The 19,497-nt window shown below is 44.1% G+C and overlaps 4 protein-coding genes across 6 annotated transcripts in view; 2 read left to right on the forward strand and 2 right to left on the reverse strand.

Annotated features, from left to right (window-relative positions):
- The window catches only part of dachb (dachshund b), a 51,286-nt gene extending 46,723 nt beyond the window's left edge, over window positions 1-4,563 (reverse strand). The window contains exon 1 of the mRNA XM_078795538.1: window positions 3,009-4,563. The gene's annotated coding sequence lies outside the window, so the exon portion shown is untranslated. The remainder of the gene's footprint in view (window positions 1-3,008) is intronic.
- On the forward strand, window positions 311-6,005 carry LOC131125168 (FERM domain-containing protein 7). Of its 2 annotated transcripts, XM_058066421.2 has the most exons (12): window positions 311-497; window positions 2,118-2,222; window positions 2,288-2,330; window positions 3,035-3,113; window positions 3,195-3,292; window positions 3,447-3,561; window positions 3,629-3,776; window positions 3,837-3,932; window positions 4,028-4,194; window positions 4,266-4,334; window positions 4,399-4,468; window positions 4,527-6,005. In XM_058066421.2, the coding sequence occupies exons 1-12, from the start codon at window positions 393-395 to the stop codon at window positions 5,571-5,573; spliced, it is 2,142 nt and encodes a 713-aa protein (XP_057922404.2). In that variant the 5' UTR covers window positions 311-392; the 3' UTR covers window positions 5,574-6,005. The 2 variants fall into 2 exon arrangements, with proteins under 2 accessions (XP_057922404.2, XP_078651645.1); XM_078795519.1 differs by having other exon boundaries at window positions 3,035-3,292.
- Window positions 5,631-16,040, reverse strand: LOC131125171 (serine/threonine-protein kinase 26-like). 2 transcript variants are annotated; one of them, XM_078795549.1, is made up of 12 exons: window positions 15,740-16,040; window positions 9,043-9,111; window positions 8,794-8,955; window positions 8,663-8,719; window positions 8,463-8,571; window positions 8,242-8,399; window positions 7,978-8,163; window positions 7,694-7,836; window positions 7,523-7,610; window positions 6,565-6,621; window positions 6,365-6,492; window positions 5,631-6,278 (listed from the first exon to the last, which is right to left on the reverse strand). In XM_078795549.1, exons 1-12 carry the CDS (start codon window positions 15,758-15,760, stop codon window positions 6,263-6,265), a joined length of 1,194 nt encoding a protein of 397 aa, XP_078651675.1. In that variant the 5' UTR covers window positions 15,761-16,040; the 3' UTR covers window positions 5,631-6,262. The 2 variants fall into 2 exon arrangements, with proteins under 2 accessions (XP_078651675.1, XP_057922417.1); XM_058066434.2 differs by having other exon boundaries at window positions 7,523-7,619; window positions 15,740-16,038.
- A 61-nt stretch (window positions 16,041-16,101) lies between these two features.
- LOC131125172 (palmitoyltransferase ZDHHC3) lies at window positions 16,102-19,194 on the forward strand. The gene is made up of 9 exons (XM_058066435.2): window positions 16,102-16,285; window positions 16,444-16,532; window positions 16,603-16,676; window positions 17,349-17,461; window positions 17,539-17,600; window positions 17,674-17,791; window positions 18,027-18,099; window positions 18,191-18,347; window positions 18,421-19,194. Exons 1-9 carry the CDS (start codon window positions 16,125-16,127, stop codon window positions 18,510-18,512), a joined length of 939 nt encoding a protein of 312 aa, XP_057922418.2. The 5' UTR covers window positions 16,102-16,124; the 3' UTR covers window positions 18,513-19,194.
- The last annotated feature ends 303 nt before the right edge of the window (window positions 19,195-19,497 follow it).

The raw sequence follows: 19,497 nt of genomic DNA on the forward strand, positions 1-19,497 counted from the left end.
ATGAATATTTTTTAAATATGTATTAAATTGCAAATAAATGATATTATATATAATAATATAAATACAAATCTATCAAAATGAATACACATACGTGTGCATAACATAATCTTATGCATGTATATTCTATATTGAATGAAATAAATAACATTTCATATCAGTTTGTCCAGAAAAAAAACAGAAATAAAAACTGTACTCTCATAAATAAAGAGACCACATTATTATTCCTGATAATAAAAAGGGGAATGCATGAAGGTTGAGCTATTCTTGAGTGCATGTGGAACCACATTACACACACAAGGATGAAGAGGAGGTGGAGGAGGAGGAGGAGGAGGAGTGAAGCCATCTTTGTGGCACTTTTATCAGCATGGCGCACATCCTCTGAGCGCCAAGAGATGGACGAGCGCGAAGCAAGGACACGCAACAAAGTGTCCAAAGAGAGCAAACTCAGACTGCGTGTGATCTTCTTGGACGACAGTGAACGCACCTTTGAAGTGGAGGTCAGTTTGGTTGTCTCCTATTTCCTTTTTTTTTACACAACTTTATTTCTCTATTCCTGTCCTCATCTTATTTATATCTACATTTTTGTCTTTATTCTAGTCCTACTGTCTTTTAAAGCCTGTAGTCATTGTTTTTTTTAAGCTATTATGTAATTATGTTAAAAAATATAAACAGTTTTGTGTTGCTTCCTTTAAAGTGATGGTTATTGCATAATAAATGTAACATTATTGTGGTAATAATGTTATATTTATTAGAAAGAATTAGCAATTAGTATTTTTAAATGCTTTTCAGGTTTATGATTGACCTCCATCTTTAGCCCTTCAGGGCAAATAATGATGGGGTAGGGGCATGGGAGGGGGGGCATATGGATGATTGACACAGAAAAGAATGCCGGCGTGTTGACGATGTCAACATATCGCAAGCCGGCAATGTGAGTTAAATGCTAACACTGTTAGCCTCCTAGCCTGCATTTGTTTACGCTATCTGGAATGGAATACTTCTGTTAGTACACTTCAATAAGTATACTAGGTACACTGTGTACTTTATTGCAGAGTGTGACAATTTTGACAAGATATTGTTGTCCAAAATCCACGATTGTCCTTGTGCACTTAGCAGAAATAACAATCGCAATATTTATCCACACTTAATACCCCCTGCTGGTGTCGTGTCCATCGCTACACACTCACCATTTTGGACATTTTGAGTACAACAACCAGTGTGAACACACTAATGCACTCAAGTGTAAGGATTATTGAGACACAGCATGAGAAGTCTCCCCCACTAATAATCACTCTTGACTGTGTAATTGTCCACAGCTGCTTTCAACCACCCCCCCCCCACACACACACACACACACCAGGACAAGTTAATCATGGAGCTCCTTCAGAGATAAACACACACTTGCGGACAATAAAGACTAAAACTAAGACTAAAAACTGCAGGCTGATCTCTTATAAAAAAAAAAAACACACTTCTGCCACAAACTGGCCATTTTTTCTGACTTAAAACTACACCAAATGTGCTGTCTTATGTTGTGGAGTTGCATCATCACCCCTTTGTGCCTCATGCAAAAATGTATGAGATGTATAAAACATTGAGATTGATTCATTCATTCATTTTCTAACGCTTATCCTCACGAGGGTCGCGGGGGTGCTGGAGCCTATCCCAGCTGTCTTCGGGCGAGAGGCGGGGTACACCCTGGACTGGTGGCCATGCAGCCAATCACAGGGCACATATAGACAAACAACCATTCACACTCACATTCATACCTATGGACAATTTGGAGTCGCCATAGCATGTTTTTGGAATGTGGGAGGAAACCGGAGAAAACCCACACATGCAAACTCCACACAGAGATGGCTGAGGGTGGAATTGAACTCGGGTCTCCTAGCTGTGAGGTCTGCGCGCTAACCACTCGACCGCCGTGCAGCCCCGTTGAGATTGATTATTGATGATAATTTGTAGCACAATTATCAATCTGCAAAATCTGTTATCGTGACAAACCTAAACAACACTAACATCTACTTCTCCTTCTCTTTATCCTTTCTTCTTGGAGTCATTGTTTTCCTCTTTATCATCCACCTTTTGTTCCTCCTTCTCCTTATTATTGTATGTGCTAGCAAAAAGTTCTGGGCTGCGACTTCTTCAACAAAGTGTGTGGTCACTTGAAGCTCCTGGAGAAGGAGTACTTCGGCCTGGAGTTCAGACACCATAGCGGCAACTATGTCAGTGCACACACGTACATGCACACTCCCAGATGAAATGATGACACATGTTGTGTGTGTGGCAGGTGTGGCTGGAGCTGCTCAAGCCGCTAGCGAAGCAGATTACATGTAAGTGTCCGTGATACATCAGCAGTACATATTACAGATGGTTGAGTAGTGACAGAGTCGTTCAAAACGAGTGAGTTTGTTGACTGAATTGATTCGTTGACTTACCCTGCTGTGATTGGCTAAGTGAAAAAGAAAACCTGGTCACATGATATTAATTATAACTCTAACATGCATCAACTCTACTGTCCACTTCCTTTTTCTGAGCTGAGCCGATAACTCAAAGTACGTCAATGTCACCGCCATATTGGATGTGGCAGGTCCAAACAATCTCACAGGTTTACCTTTCACAATAAGACTGAAAAAAATACTTAATATAAAATAATTTTACAAACAGAATTTGTTGATTGTGGCACAATGAAGCCAGCCTCCTTTGTAGAAAGGCATTTTATTACACTTTTCTGCGCATGCGCGCTGTGACACCCGACTCACGTGTTGTCATTACTTCAGTGAGCCTCATAAAAAGTCAATAGAAGGAATCACGTTTATCTCTAGTACACATGACTGCCCCCTTGTGGACAAAATCAAACATGAGCGTTTCATATTTTGCTCCAATTTCTTACGATTTCTCAGGTCACATGACAAACATCTCAAACATTTAAGATGCAATTTAAAGCTCATGGTAGACGTACAATTATTATCATATAAGCTTTTAGATATAGAAACATGATTATAACTTACAGTACTTGTCATACGTCCTCTTCCAGACACCAGCGATCTGTTCTTCAGATTCATAGTCAAGTTCTTCCCTCCAGACCCTGGACAACTAAAGCGAGGCCTCACTCGGTACCACAGCTTCTCTTTGACCCTCCCCGAGTTGTTATCTTGCATCTTTCATTTGCTGACGGCCATGTTATGCGCACGCAGCTATCTTTTTGCCTTGCAGGTCAAGCAGGACTTGTCCAACGGCAGTCTGACATGCAATGATAACAGCGCCGCCCTGCTGGTCTCTCATATACTGCAATGTAAGGACACATGCATGCAACGTGAATTAGTCTGTTCCAGGGTCAAACAGAGTCCGCTCTCTTTGTCATCATTATGAACTGAATTTACAGTAACTTTTGGGGCAATTATTTCTTTTTTTTTTTTAGCATATTAACATTTTTTTTTCCATGACAGCGGAGCTTGGGGACTATGATGAAGAGCTGGATCATCAGCAACTGGAGATGAAGCACTACATTCCCAACCAGGAGTACCTGGACCACAAGATCACCAAACTCCACAAAAAACACAGGTGCACGGTTACACACACAACCCCCCCCAAAAAAAAGGTATATTCCATGCTGACTGTGCATACACAGAGGTGTGTCACCGGCTGAGTCGGACGTGCATCTGCTGGAAGTGGCCAGAAGGTTGGACATGTATGGCATCAGGCCACATGCCGCCAGCGACGGCGAGGGCATGCGCATCAATCTGGCGGTGACGCACTGCGGGGTGCTGGTTTTCCAGGTAGACTGCTCAGCTCCACGTGGACTCATCTGGAATGATAACGTTGTCATTCGTTCGCAGGGGAACACAAAGATCAATACCTTCAGCTGGGCCAAGATTCGCAAACTGAGCTTCAAGCGGAAGCACTTCCTCATTAAGCTGCATGATAAAGTTGGGGTAAGCTGTGGCGCTGGGGCGCATACGGTACAAAGTCTACCACCTGGTACCACTGTGTTATGTATGTGTGTGTGTGTGTGTGTTGCCCCACGTAGCCGTCTCTTAAGGATACGCTGGAGTTCTGCATGGCAAGCAGGGACGTGTGCAAGGCCTTCTGGAAGATGTGCGTGGAGTATCATGCGTTCTTCAGACTAGCCGAAGAGCCGCAGGTGGTGCACAGGAAGACGCTGCTGTCGTGTAAAGGCTCCGGTTTCCGATACAGGTGAGCTTCCTGTTGCTTAGGTGGCGTCTCTAAGACAACGTCCTAACTGAGGTCTGATGATGCTTGTCCAGTGGGCGGACACAGAAGCAGCTGCTGGAGTGTTTAGGTTCCAGCGAGAAGAAACCTTCAAACTTTCACAGGTACCCCTTTTCCCAATAATACATGCAGTGACACCAGTCAGCTTACTTACTTGTCTCCATGCAGGACTTCCTGTCCATCAGAATCCAGACACTGCAGATCCTCTCCTGACATCCTCACAGACGTCTCCTTACAAGTAAGTCCAAACAAAGCTGACATAAGATAATTTATAATAATATGGTGTACTTTTGCAGCTGTATGACGACGAGCTGTTCCCACGTTCCACCTGTGCCTTGGCGCTTCACGGTCCGGAGGATGGCGACTTGAGAAAAGGCAGGGCAAAGCGCAGCCAATCGTCTGTGGAGGTCACCCCGAGGTGTCGCGGCCTGGCTCGGGTCACACCCCTCTCGCCTCAGATCCGTTCTGCGTCTTCATCCGAGAAGGAGGACCCCCGGGAGGCGTGGTTGGGAGCGCAGCGGCAAGCTCAAAGGCTTGCCGGTATCTATGGCAACCGCTCACGTCGCCGGCCCAACCCGCAGCCGCACCCAACACAGCAGCTGGTTCTCCTGTACCCCAACGACCCCGCCTACCAGTACCACCCTGTGCTCCCCACATTCCCGTACTTGTCTGACTGCGTCTCGGCTTCCTCTCTGGAACGTTTGCCGCAGCCGAGTCGGCGTGACGGACTTTGGCGGCCATCTCTTCACCCTCTAGGCCAAGATCCCGCGTCCTATTCACCGCTTAGGAGGAACCTGCAGGCTTCAAGCTCAGGCGGGCCGGGATTGGGCAGAGCCTACCAAACAGGAAGCAACGGGGCGAGGTTATTGGGTGTGGGCCACACAGAGGCGGGTCATTACAGCGATGACTGCAGCTTTCTCCCTGGCCTTCCTCGCCGTGTGGCAAGCCAACCGGACGTCAAGTTTCACCTCTCAAGAACTTCTAACCCCGCCTCTGAATACCGCCCCCTGGGCTACTACCCCCACTTGACACGCCCCTCCCGGCCCACCTACTTGCCCCTAAACTCCTCCCCTCTGCCTCAACGCCCCACCTCTTTGTGCATGGCAGCCACTGCCGCCACAGGAAGCTACAGCGACTCAGACCCGGAGGTTTTCTACCCATACTACTGTCCGCCGCCGCCACCGCCACCGCTCGGCAGGTTGATGCGGCCAAGCGGACTGGCCCGCATGAGGTTCTCCTCTGGGAGCCTCCAGCTGGATGAGGAGGAAGAGGATAAGGAAAGCGATAAGGAGAAAAATGAGGGGACAAAAGGTGCTGCAAAAGTCACCAAAGTGACTTTGTAGTACAAACGATTATTAGATTTGTCAAAGTGCATCAAATAAACACGGAAGTGGACAACATTGTCAATCAATCTTAAATATTTATTCATAAAAATCTACGTCCCGCTACAAAAAAAAAATCTCTAAAAGCTCATTTAAACATTCCCACAGAGTAAGCATTGTCACATCCCTTAACTTTATATGTGTAAAAAATATATATATACTGTATATACACAAGGACCAGCGATAGTGTCTTTGGTTCAAAGTGTCAGGAACACTTTTAGGAAGCTAAATAGCTACACAGGCTAACAGCAGTAGCAAACAATAAGCTTCTTGCCAACTGGTGTAACACTAACTCACTGTTAACATCATTTTTAATGAGGGCGTCCTGTTCAAAAGTGTTACTGAGGCCGAGAAGACAAATCTAATAATAATAATAATGATAATAATAATAACAATAATGGCATATGTTTTTTGTCAAGTGCTACTGAAAAAACATTGAACATAAAGCTGCGCCGCTGCACAACACTAAAGGCACACGGTGAAGATATTTGACAAAAATAAAGAGTTACTAACTCCCAACTCCTCACTTCATGCAGCAGCAGTGAAGTAAATGATGTGTGTGTGTGTGTGTGTGTGTGTGTGGAGACGTTGCACAGCAAGTCTCCGTGCTGAGACCCAGTCTCTCTTCATTCAGTACACTTCCAGAGTCCTCAGTTGGTGTTGAACCTGCGGGCCGGGACGGAAAGCACATGCTCACTCAACGAACTTAGACAAAAGACAAAAAAAGAGTTCTAAGTTCTAAGTTCTCTCACCTGGCTATGATGCGCGTCACCATCCTGTCTGTGATGCCCGGACACATGTCCTCGGCCAATCGGATGTTGCGCTCCAGCCCCTCAATGGCCAGTCGCTGCTCAGAGTGTTCCTTATGCTGCTGTTTCAACTGCATGGCAAACGTACAGTAAGTGTGTGTGCATGTGTGTGTGTGTGTGTGTGTGTGCACGTGCACACTGACCTCAGTGAAGACAGGTGAGATGATGCTGGACAGACTGGAGGACGCACTCTGCTGATCCTGAAAAGGCAAAACAACTTGGCTGTGTCTGAAATGGAATACAGTGGTACTGAAAATGATCAACGACTCCTTTCTCATTCTGAATTTTGACAGTGAAGTGTCAAATTATATATTATTAAATTATTATATTATACAATATTATACATATAAAACATGACTGCATACTGTAAGTGACCATAGCGCCGCTTCATAACACACCTCATACGTAGAGGAGATATAGTATGTGTTGACAATTTAGTGGCATGATCGGTATATTCAGCGAGTAGTGGAACTATTTAATTAAATTAATTACCACGGCAGCCTAGTGGTTAGCGCGCAGACCTCACAGCTAGGAGACCAGGGTTCAATTCCACCCTCGGCCATCTCTGTGTGGAGTTTGCATGTTCTCCCCGTGCATGCGTGGGTTTTCTCCGGGTACTCCGGTTTCCTCCCACAAAAACATGCTAGGTTAATTGGTTACTCCAAATTGTCCATATGTAGACAATGTGAATGTGAATGGTTGTTTGTCTATATGTGCCCTGTGATTGGCTGGCGACCAATCCAGGGTGTACCCCGCCTCTCGCCTGAAGACAGCTGGGATAGGCTCCAGCACCCCCGCGACCCTCGTGAGGAAAAAAGCGGTAGAAAATGAATGAATGAATGAATTACCACCGTTATCGCATTATTGACAGCTACACATTATGATAAGAGTAGTTTATTCAGCCTGAAAACAATAATATTAGACAATAATAATAACAATAATATTATTAGACAATAATATCGTTTAATGCCTATTTACGGGACAAGAAACACTTCGGGTATGGTAGCTTCCTGTGGCGGCAAGTGGCTGTCATGCACACATGAGTGTGGCACGTGTCCATCACTGCACACTCACCGTTTTGGGAGTTGTACCCCTCCTCACCTGTCCATTGATGAGCGGCCGGCCATCGTTCTTCTTCTTGCGGACCGTCGTGAAGCTCCACTCGGGAGAGTCGCTGTCCTTCTTGTCACTGGACTCGCTGCCCAAACAGGCATGAATAAATAAACGCTCATGCATCCGGGCGTGTGCTAAGCCCTACAAGCGTATACCAACCTGTCTGAGTCATCAGAGCTGCTGTCGCTATGTCCCTGCTCTCGCCACCGTCTGTACCTGTCAATCAACTCGCTGAGGTACGACGTCTTCTTGCAGTGTTTGACGATGAACTTGTGCTTCAGCAGGTCCTTGGCGGTGGGACGCTGCGGGGACACGAAGGCAGTTAGTGACACAAGTGAGTACAAGAATGGAGCAACAAAGGACGGCGAGGTAAATATGGAAAGTAAAACGACGTCACAAGAAACACTTCACAGTAGCGTTACATTCGGACGACATGTCCTTACAAAGGCGGGGTCCTTGTTGAGGCACGCCTCGGTGAACTCCTTGAAGCTCTTGGAGAAGTCGCCAATCAGCGTGGGGGGCGGAGACTTGGGAATAAGGAAGAGGACTCTCATTGGGTGCATGTCAGAGTTTGGCGGTTCCCCCTTGGCGAGCTCAATGGCGGTGATGCCCAGTGACCAGATGTCCGCCTGACGGGGTAACATGATGAGATCATGATGAAAAGTCTGCCGTGACGACGTTCAGTTTTCCGCGTACGAAGGGACAACCTTGAAGTCGTATGCAGACTGCTGGATGACCTCTGGCGCCATCCAGAAGGGCGTCCCCACGAAGGTCTCCCGCTTGATCTGCGTGTCGGTCAGCTGACCAGCCACCCCGAAGTCGGCCAGCTTCACCTGGCCGTGCTCCGACAACAACACGTTGGCGGCTGAGAATGAGTGACACCTGTTACTTTGTGTGGCAATGACAAATGACGGAATAGTGGACACACCTTTGATGTCTCTGTGGATCTTCTTCTCTGAGTGGAGATAGTCCAGACCCTTCAGAATCTCCTTCAGCATGGTGGCAATCTGGGACTCATCGAATGGACCTGCACGCAGCTGCACACACACACAAACAAATCAACATTTGGCTAGGCTATGCTCGGCTCGTTAATAGTGCTACAAAGTCAGTCACTCCACTAAGACTGACCAAGTCAAGTGCAGAACCTCCACCAAGGTACTCCATGATGATCCACAGTTTGCTGCCCTGCAGGACATCAATGGACAAAGAAAAAACATCAATATGCTAACACGACCTTCAATTAGACAGCATATGCCGACCTTGAGGTAGGAGCCATAGTACTTGGTGATGTAAGGACTGTCACACTGGCTCAGCACTGTGATCTCCTGCTGGATATCCTCAATTTCATCCTCTGCCTCCTCCAGGTCGATGATCTTGATGGCCACCACGCTCTGTGAGGAATTGTCGATGCCTTTGAACACCTGCAAGGAAACCAGAGAAATAAGACGACGACAAGAAGTGAACACAAAGACAAATGAATAGAAATATAAGACAAAAGAACTCATCACCTCTCCAAAGGAGCCTTTGCCAATTCGGTCCAGTTTGGTGAATAATTTTTCTGGATCAATCTGAGTGCTCTGAGACAAGAGAAGATCACAGCATATCATAGCAGTTTTTGGCTTCCATCAGCTCTCACACATAGTCAAACATTTAACTAACTGTGGACATTTCAGGACGCATGCACGGGGAGAACATGCAAACTCCACACAGAGATGTCCGAGGGTGAAATTGAACCCTGGTCTCCAAGCTGTGAGGTCTGGGCAGTAACCACTCGACCGCCGTGCAGCCCACATGCCATTCACTTTAATTGAATTTTTTTATGAACTACCTAGCAGGACAGTGCTAAGTACCGAAAGTTCTACAACAGTTTCATAGTGATTTACATTATGCCGTGTATGACAAAAGTGGTTAACGTGCCAAGATGGTAACAGTTAGCATGCTATCACCAAACAACATAGCGCAACATGCAATTTGACATGAGTAAAACAAATAAAATGCAAACAGTTTAAAACGCAAACTAGCACCGAGCAAGATGGTACTAACTACCAACAGAAGCCTCTTGAATGTTTTCGTGTAGAAATTGTTTGAATCAGTTGAAGTGTGGAATAAGAATACAGTAGATTCATGTGGGTTACGTTTAAAGACCCCCCCACCCCCACCCCAGCACATTGCAAAAAAAAAACACCCATGGAAAGCCCTAAAAACATGCCTATTTTGATACTGTCAAAGTTATTAAAAACATGTAAAACATGTACTAAAAGTCATGAACAAATATCTAAGAAACATTTTTGTGCAATATCACTTCCTGTTGGGACAGACCAAAAATAGAACTCTGCACCAACTTTCAAGTTTTGGATAATTTTGGCACTTTTCCCAACCACGGATCTCAACCATAATTACAAATCTGTGTCCTGACAACACTGACTTGAATACTAACTGACATGAGGAAATAACTTGTTAAAAGAAAGATTAATAATTAATTATTAATTAATAATCGCTAGGAAGACAAGATAACTTGTTATCCAAAATGTCCAAACTTCAAACAATGGGCGGGAAATAAAAGCTTATGTTGCCTCCAATGCGGAGGAGGAGAACGTGGACGATAGCCAGGAAGCAGGTACACCACGGGGATTGCTCTGTAAATAGCAAGGAGCTAAACAACAAAACAGATACAGCAAGACGAAATTAAATCCTTAACAAAACACGTTCAATAGAGAGCAAATTATGTTGCGTCATCAAAAACAACAGGTAGCCAATCTGTGATCAAAGAATGTGGATGTCAAAAACATCAATACATGCATTCCAATGTCTGGCAGGAATAACAACACCACACCTGTCGTTATAAAGTTCGCCAAAATAAAACCACATAGACGTCAATGAGCATCCAAAACAACGCTGACATCAACGAGAAAACACGCGCCTCAATACCAGGGGGAAATTCTAGGGACTTGGAGCAACCCAAAGTACTTTATCAGAGACAACAAGGAACTGGACACATATTGGAGATAACATTATCTCCACTAGGAGGAAATAAAAGACAACTCACAAAGACTTCATGCTGCTTGAAGTCCTTCACAATCAACAATATCAACGTAAAAGTAATACATTTTATTCATTGATTATCAGTGCGGCACGGTGGACAAGTGGTTAGCGTGCAGATCTCACAGCTAGGAGACCAGGGTTTTCTCCGGGTACTCCGATTTCCTCCCACATTCCAAAAACATGTTAGGTTAATTAGCGACTCCAAATTGTCCATAGGTATGAATGTGAGTGAGTGTGAATGGTTGTTTGTCTATATGTGCCCTGTGATTGGCTGGCCACCAGTCCAGGGTGTACCCCGCCTCTCGCCCCAGGACAGCTGGGATAGGCTCCAGCACCCCCCGCGAGCCTCGTGAGGAAAAAGCGGTAGAAAATGAATGAATTCATCGATTATCAACAATATCTTATTGCCAAGCATGCACCTGATTTCCTTTATTCCTTAATTATGGGGGCTGGGTGGTTTACACAGGAGCATAAATAAATGATTCAAATAATGATTCAAAGCAGAGAAAAGAAATCCATGAATATGGGAGGGTGAGAATAGGCGGGAATCTACGAGTTCCCGTGAGGAATAATGACAGTACCTTCAACACGATGCATAATCATTCATGGTTCATGTTCATGTTTGACAAACAGAACATGTTGAACCAGTCTGGAATCATGGACGTTACAGTTGACAGTGACAGTTATCATGAATTTATTGTTTTTTTTTGCTGTTTTTTGGATGACTGGAACAAGCTTGCGTCAAGACTGCTTTGACATACAAAAGCTGGTGACAAACTGGATCATTTTTCACAAAAGCAGCAGCAACAAAAAGGAACTCGGGCAGCGTGGCAGTTGGAGATAACAGGAAGGCGAGACATGCACGCATACACACACAAACACACACACACACACACAGATGGAGGTTAAGCCACAAAGAAGCACATAGAAGGTAGCTAAGTAAAGCAAGCGTGAAGAAGCTTTAAAGCCATTGCTAGGCGTTTGAGGCAGTGAAAGCTGGCGAGGAGCCTCTGCAGCCCTCGCTCAACTTTCCACAAGTCTAAAAAAAGGAACTGTAGTAACACGCAGGCTTGCCACACCCTGCCGCTGCCGCAAGCACACTCGGGCAAGCCAGGGAAAGGACGGAGGAGAAGGTGATGAAAGTATGATGCTGGCTTGATCCAAGATGCTATGGAAGTGATGGGTTTGAACACTGTGTGTATGTATAACAGACTGATTTTAATGTATTGTGGTTTTCCCGACTCGAGAGTGCACCGGTTTGCCAATTAACCTAAACATGTATGGTTTGGAATGTGGATGGAAACAGGAATACCCAGAGAAAACCCACATATGCATGGGAAGAACATGCAAACTCCACCCAGAGATCCCCAAGTGGAGATTCAAACCCAGGTCTTCCGTGCTAACCAAGCGTTTTTCTAAACAGCGCATGGAACTAGCCAAGTTCAAAAGTAGCCTACCAGAAAAGGAATTCATAGTCGTCCTCTTCAGCATCACAACTGAACAACCTGATATCCTTTGTCACACACACTTTGTCACAGTCGATCTGTTTCTTTCATTTTTGCACTTGGAGTCACTTTTGTCTGAAGGTAAATTAGCCATTTAGCTTCAGCTGTCCTCTTCATCAAGCATTAGTCCAACCTTTCCAAACCTGTTGGTGATCGTGGACGGTTGGCGGTCGGAGCAGTCGAAACAGAAGCTGTAGTAATTCTACACTTTAACAAACTTCAAAACCTCATATTAGCTTCCACTTTACTCGTCCATGCAAACGTTGTGGATATTTCATCCTACTTTGTTTGACGGTCCTTAAACGTACCATCTACCGTTCTACCATGCGCAGATGGATGTATTTTGGATGTATAGATGTATTTTCGGCCTTTTTCGTTCACCTCATACTTGCTCGCAAATGCTGATAATATGTGGGAATGCATAAAGGTAATATTTCATAACTTTTGAGTGCAAATTTGCATATTTGTGGTACACAACCTTGCTGAAAAGTCCACCAAGCGAGATGGTAGCTTTGTATTCATGTAGTGCTTTTAAATTTGATGTTGTTCTTGCCATACTTTTACACAATACATAATAAACAGGATCAATAAGATGGCTAAAATGAGCGTTAAAATGTTTTACTGAAGTGATGAAAATCTTTCCCTACTTAGTTCGACGTGAAATCCCTGATGCTCGCTCAGCACTTGACTTCCGCCAAGGTCATGACATTGGACAGCTCATCAATAGCAGCTTTAACTCCAAATTTAGCTGGCAGTTTAATGCAAAAATCAGCGGAAACTGGAACACTCTTAAGCCAAGGTAGCAATGAATATGATAATAAAAACAATACTTGTCTCTTACAGGCGATCGCGATAACTCAAACACAACGACAGTAGACACAAATAACGTTGGTCTTGTTCCAGGAGCCATCTGCCAGGGCTTTGACGCCAACTTTACCAATCAAAATAGCTTACAAGTTACCGCGCTTCAATCAAACTACGGCGTGGGCCGAGGGTCAAACAGGCACACACGTTAATCGCGCATGAAAAAATGTATTGCCATTAAAATAAAACATCAGTTAACGCATTTTGTCTCGTGTCTGTTATTCACATCAGCATTTAAAAATATTACAACTTTCGCAACTTTCATAGACACTTAACTGGTCTGTGGGGGTCAGAATACTTCCTGTTTGGTAGAGTGACGGCATACTTCATTTTCCTTAATTTAATACAAAATAATTAAAAACCTTGACTTCATTTTTTCTGTTACGATAAAACTACCATACGAGTTCTGTTCTATTCATATCTTTCTAAAAGGGTAATTACTCATATCTTCCTAAAAGCGAATAACTCAAAAATCAGCAGGGAATCAAATACTTATTTTCTTTATGTACTTATCTGCAGGGCATTAAGGTTGACAATCCGAGTTGACAGGAGGAAATGCACCTAGACTACTTTTATGCTCAACACTTAAACACACAAAACAACTCAAACGGCAATGAGCTTACATAAAGGCCACGGTGTGACCGTTGACCTTTTCGAGGCAGTGATGAAGTCAAGTGATGAAAAACAAGGAAGTTAAACATTCAACGCTAGTCTGAGCACGTGGCTGCCAATCATTTCTTATCCTTATGCATGCGGCAATGATCATAAATCAAAAAAATATCACCCAGGATGCTTCACTTGGTGATGAGATGAAGATCACATGCTCTTCAAGAGCTCCACTGTGTGTGTATGTTTGTTTTAGGGGTTAAAGGTCACAGCTGTGAGAGGAGGCGGCACAAAAACTGTTTTTTTCACCCCCCTCAAAATGACCTTTGCAGAACAACCTCGTGTGAAAAATGACTGAACTGCTGTTCAACGTTTCCTGTTTCACTCCAAAAGACCACAAAAGCAGCAGACATTCATGCGAACATTGATTTAAAGCCTACTCAGCAACAGCCCTGTTACCGTGGTAACCCGGGACAACAATACTGTATGAAGCTGTCACAATATTTTATAAAACCATAACAAAAACAACTAGAATGTTGACAGAAGGTGTGTTTGCCACCACGGAACAATAAAGTTATCATTCAAAAACGTACTCAGGGTCCAAGTATTCATGACACTGTGACCTTGATGACCTCAGACTGGTCTATGTATCATCAAGCATTGCAAGGTGCAAATGAAATAGGATACCTACTGTGTACAGTAGATTTGTTTTCATGCTAACAACAAAAAAAGAGTTACAGCTATAAATCCAGCAGAGGCCGCTATCTCACAAGTACATTCGTCCAATATTTTCCAGCAGGAAGACGCTTTGACATGACGTGATGTTGTGTAAGCAGAATACGCTGTATTGTATGCTTGCGATTGTTTCTTCAAGTATAAAATAGAATTTTGAATATGTTTAATAACTGTGAGAAGCATATTACAGAGTATAGTATTACAGAGTTTATCTTAAACGGGTGCGAACACGGGTTTTCACCATTCACGAATGGGCTTCGAACGTAAACATTAAAAATAGTGATGATTTATTGTACTTAGTTCCTCTGTGCGCCAATTTTGAGAGTGTAGTGCTGTCCCAAATAAATTACAGTCACCTACCGGAAATTACGGCATTTACCCACTTCCTCTTTTTCTCTGGCAGGGCATTATTGCCAACATTTGGATTACCCCAAAAAATATCAACCGGGGGCGATGATTGCTGCACACTCACCGTTTTGACCGTTTTTTGACCGTTTTGACTTATGCATTCATAATTTAAAAAGTGTGCAAGTGCACAACTTTAAACACAACCAAAATGTAAGTACAGAAGTCTGCCAATGGAGACAGCAGAAGTCACATCTGCCCCACCCCACCCCACCAGGGATGCACTGAGCAAGTGGAACGAACGCACCTAGGCAGGTTGCACAGGTTGACACACCTGAGAACCTTCCACTGTCCACTAAACCTTTACAAATACAACATTAAAAAAAACACACAGACGGAGGTTGTACGCACTTAAACAATAAAGCGGTCTAGCAAATTATGCTAATGTTATTGTAGCATTTTCACAAGCTTTACAGTTCAGTTCTGTCCGTTTAAAGCAAACACTGATAGTCTTTTACATGTTGTACAAGTGTGTCAGTGTAAGAATACCCCACAGCAGTGGAGTCCAAAGTACAACCCACGGGGCTTTTTACACACTAAAAAACACACTAAAAATAACAAAAAATAATCAGGAAATATATGAAATAATTAGAGTTTTGATTAAAATATTAGTAGTAGTAGTATTTGTGTCTATTGTGCTTTCAGCTTTACTTAACTGGCATATTTTGGTCTACATTGGAATAACTTGAGCATGTTTTATGAACCCAAAAATAAAGTCAGTCATTCTTTTATTTGTGCAGCCCTCAGTGGAAAGAGTTTGCAGACGACTGGCTCACAGGAAGCGTAACAAATGCGATGTTGATAGTAAGTGTTTAGTGCTGTCAAACAATCAGAAAGGGCACCCTAAGGCACCACCATGTTGGAGCGTGCTGACTGTTGTTCAACGGAAAAAAAAAACACTTAATTCTCCCCATTATGACTATTATGTCTGTATTCGAGGAATAAAAGTGTCCTGCTGTTGCACAACTCCACCGCGACGCTTGATAAACTGGTTTAGTTGGCTGGCGAGGACGCTGTGAAAGGAGCCCAGTCTACCTTTTGTGCTTACCTGCATACCGGGAACGTCCATGGTGATTTTTAGCTTAGAACGCCCTCTTCCTCCGCCAGGTTGCTTGCGTCTTCTTCGACTTGAAATGGCCCGCAGAGAAGGTGCCCTCCGACCTCACACAAGTCTCTACAAACAGCGGGGGTGACTTCCCGGTGGAGGCAGGCCTCTCCTGTCCGTAAGGGGAGTACAAAAATTGGGAGAAGAGCACAAGAAGAGCGTCCTGAGATGAAGAAGAAGTGAAGCCGCACAAAGTTGAGCTACAGCTCAAGGGGGCGGAGCCATGTCTGTCTGTTTACCACTGACACCTAGCGGCCACAAGTAGAAGTACAGGCACCTTTTTGGTTGAGCTGCAAAAGGCAAGACGACAGGCTCTGACGTCACGCAAATGCGGAAGAGGGAGAGGGGCGGAGCCTTCTCGAAGATGGCGTTACTGCGCTGTCGGCGGGATCCTTGCGGGGTTGTCTGCCTCGTTTTGACCTATTTCAGTGTCTTCTACGCGGACTACGTGGTGGTCCAATATGTGCTCATTCCCGCGTACTCGGATAGGTGAGTTTTGCTCCCACTTTGTTGCTGGACATGGTTCCATTCATTGCCTAGCTAGCAGCATCTTCCTGTTTATTACTCAACTTGATCATGGAGCTTGGTTAGTTGTTTTTACTTGATTGTGTTACGTTTCCCACGTTAATACACATACCTGTCAACAGTGTGTGGTGCACCCTGCATGGCTCTGCGTTCAACGTCATTCTGCTGCTGCTGCTGGCCTGCCACTCCAAGGCCGTGTTCTCGGACCCTGGTCAGTGACGTCACAGTGCTGGATTTTCCCCGTTCTTCACAAGTGATTTTGGAATATGTGCGTTGTGCAGGAGTGGTGCCCCTCCCAGACACCGCGCTCGACTTCTCAGACCTTCGCTCACAATCGTCGCGGATGAGCGACCGGGTTAGTTGATGGGAGATCTGTGAACTGTTGACAACTTTTCATTGAAAAAAACTAGCTATTAGCTAGTCACTGGGTGACGTCATAGTTTAATTTGCATATAACGTTAAAGGCTGGAGGAAAAAACAACCTGGAGAGTAAGTAAAAACACCTTAAACTTGATTATTTGTCTGTTAATTTAACATTGGCCATAACATCAAAAAATACAATAACTAATATTTACTAAATATTTACTTAATACAATAACTAAAAAACAACCTGGACAGTAAAAACACCTTAGTTACCTTTTAGAAGAACACATAAACTTGATTGTCTGTTAATTTAACATTGGCCATAACATCAAAAAATACAATAACTAATATTTTATCTCAGCGATTGGCGATTGAGAACTTTTTAAAATGGTCACAATTACAATTACAGAAAGCCAATAACAGATTATGCTGTGTTTATTCTGGTAACATGACAGTGCGATTTGTGAGTATCATATTCTTCTGGTCAGTATATTTATGTGTATATGTATGTATGTCATTTTAATCATAAAAAGTAGCAATGTACTAACAGGAAGCTGCCGGCTTGGAACTGTCAACAGCACTAGCTGTAGCTCAGTGGAACACAAAATGCAGAATATGTGCTTTCACTTTTGAGTCCCCAAATGTTGACTGTGTTGTCATGCAGGGGTGCGAGGGCTGGACTGTGTGTAGCCGCTGTGAAACCTACAGACCCCCCCGGGCGCATCACTGTCGTGTGTGCCAGAGATGTATACGCCGTATGGACCATCACTGCCCCTGGTGAGCGGTCATCATCATCATCATCATCATCGCTGTTGCCTTGGCAACCACACGTCGTCTCTTTTGTGTTTTTTAAGGATCAATAACTGCGTGGGAGAGCTAAACCAAAAGTATTTCATCCAGTTCCTCTTCTATACGGGTGAGTAAACACTCCCAAGCATCAACTCCATTTGCGGCAAGATGCACGTCGGAGCGTGTCGCGTGATTGGCAGGCGTGGCCAGCCTGTACTCCATGTTGCTGGTGGTGTCGGCATGGGTGTGGCGCATCAGGAGCGAGCTGGACGGAGACGCCCAGAAGGAGGAGGACACACCCAGCAAACATCTGATTGTGTGAGTTGAAGTTTGTGTTCCGAATCATACTTTTGTACTTGCACACTAATCACAAATCAATCCCTTGGGTGGTCTTAAATATCTTAAATATTAATTATTGTGACTATAGTGAAGTAAGTAATCCATATGGGACGGCACCACACTGTCCCATATTGTGCCCAATACCCAATAGCGTATAGATATTGAAGTACAAGTAGTACAAAGTGATGACGACTATGACGTATGTGTCCCCCAGTGCGCATTACATCATCCTGCTTGTGGAGTCCGTCCTCTTTGGAGTCTTCGTCTTGGTCATCTTTTATGATCAGGTACCTTTAGTTAATGTGGCATGCAGTTCCAACACGCTTCAGCAGAGGGCAGCAGTGCTAAGACGGTAAATGTCCCATCTCTAACTCTCAGTTGGCCTCCATCGTAAGTGACGAGACACCCATTGAGCAGATGAGGAACAGGCTCATGATGAAGGATAGAGGTTCCTCGAACTCTTCGCAGCCGCCTCACCACGCCGCACACACACGTAAGCCCAAGCTGGCGTTGTTGCGGGAGGTTTTCGGACGAGGTGAGTGAAACGTTGCCGCCTGGCTCAGGAGCAAGTCGTAGTGGTTTAGCACCGCTTCTCTCACTCTGGGCAGGTTCTGTCTTCTGCTGGCTCCTCCCGCTACACTCCAGTGCCCCTTCAATTGGTGGTGTTGCCTACTCTGCCCTCCCCGACTATGACGTCTGAACTGTGGAGCAGGGGCTCATGAATGTTCCGCCTAACGAGGAAGATGTGCCTCATGGACTCGTGCACGTGGTTCCACCTGTGTGTCCTGCAGCTAAATTCCCAGGATTTTTTCCTCACGTTTACTTTTCGTGTGAACACTTGGGAATATTTTACATATTTAAATGAGAAATTTATACAAATTTGATAAAATTTGAGAATATGTAGCCCCTGGGAGGGCAACTAATGGAATGTCAAGGACCTTCCTTCCAAATGATCCATGCTGCATTTTGTCCGAATGTACCCCGTTCCCAAGCTGTGTCTCAGTTTATACACTTACATTACTCGTGTTAGTCTCTCCCCTTCCCTACGTAGCAAATATCCAGCACTTATGCGTTCAAAAGATGACTCCATAAGTGTACCAATTGAGACGCAGCTTTTGTTTGTGTTGTTTTTGTGACTCCTCCTACATCACGGCAGTCGAACTGAAACATGAGGAAGCACTGAAGGGATTTGTTCTTTATGTTATTATATTATTTATTTACGTGTTTGTATTTGAGCTCTGATGATGTGTTACTGGCTTGAAGTGTGTTGCACATTTACACACATGCAGTATCGTACAACGCTGTGTCTCAGTGAAGGAATACTTCATGTTTACATGAACTATAAACAAAAAAAATGCACGTTTTTTTTTTTTATATTGATATCAAGTGTATGCGATGTCCAAAAATGGGTAAAATCATAATTTTTATGACAACAGTCTTGTATATGCGAACAAGGTGATTGTTTCCCCAGCAACAGCAGAGACTGAAGCTAATTCATTGGACATTTTCTATAAAATAGTTATTCAGTTTACATGTAGAATATGTCTTGTTTTTATTCTTTCTTTTGCAATTCCTGTTAACCTTTGATGCACTTGTTGAGCTGCTCTACTGGAAAGGGTTTTTTGCTTGTGTCAAATGTTTTATAATGAGGATGGATACAAGTGTTATTTATTGTTGCAACACTT

Source organism: Doryrhamphus excisus, linkage group LG2, assembly GCF_037039965.1.
Source record: "Doryrhamphus excisus strain RoL-2023G ecotype Guam linkage group LG2, RoL_Dexc_Guam_v1.1, whole genome shotgun sequence".
NCBI lineage: Eukaryota > Metazoa > Chordata > Actinopteri > Syngnathiformes > Syngnathidae > Doryrhamphus > Doryrhamphus excisus.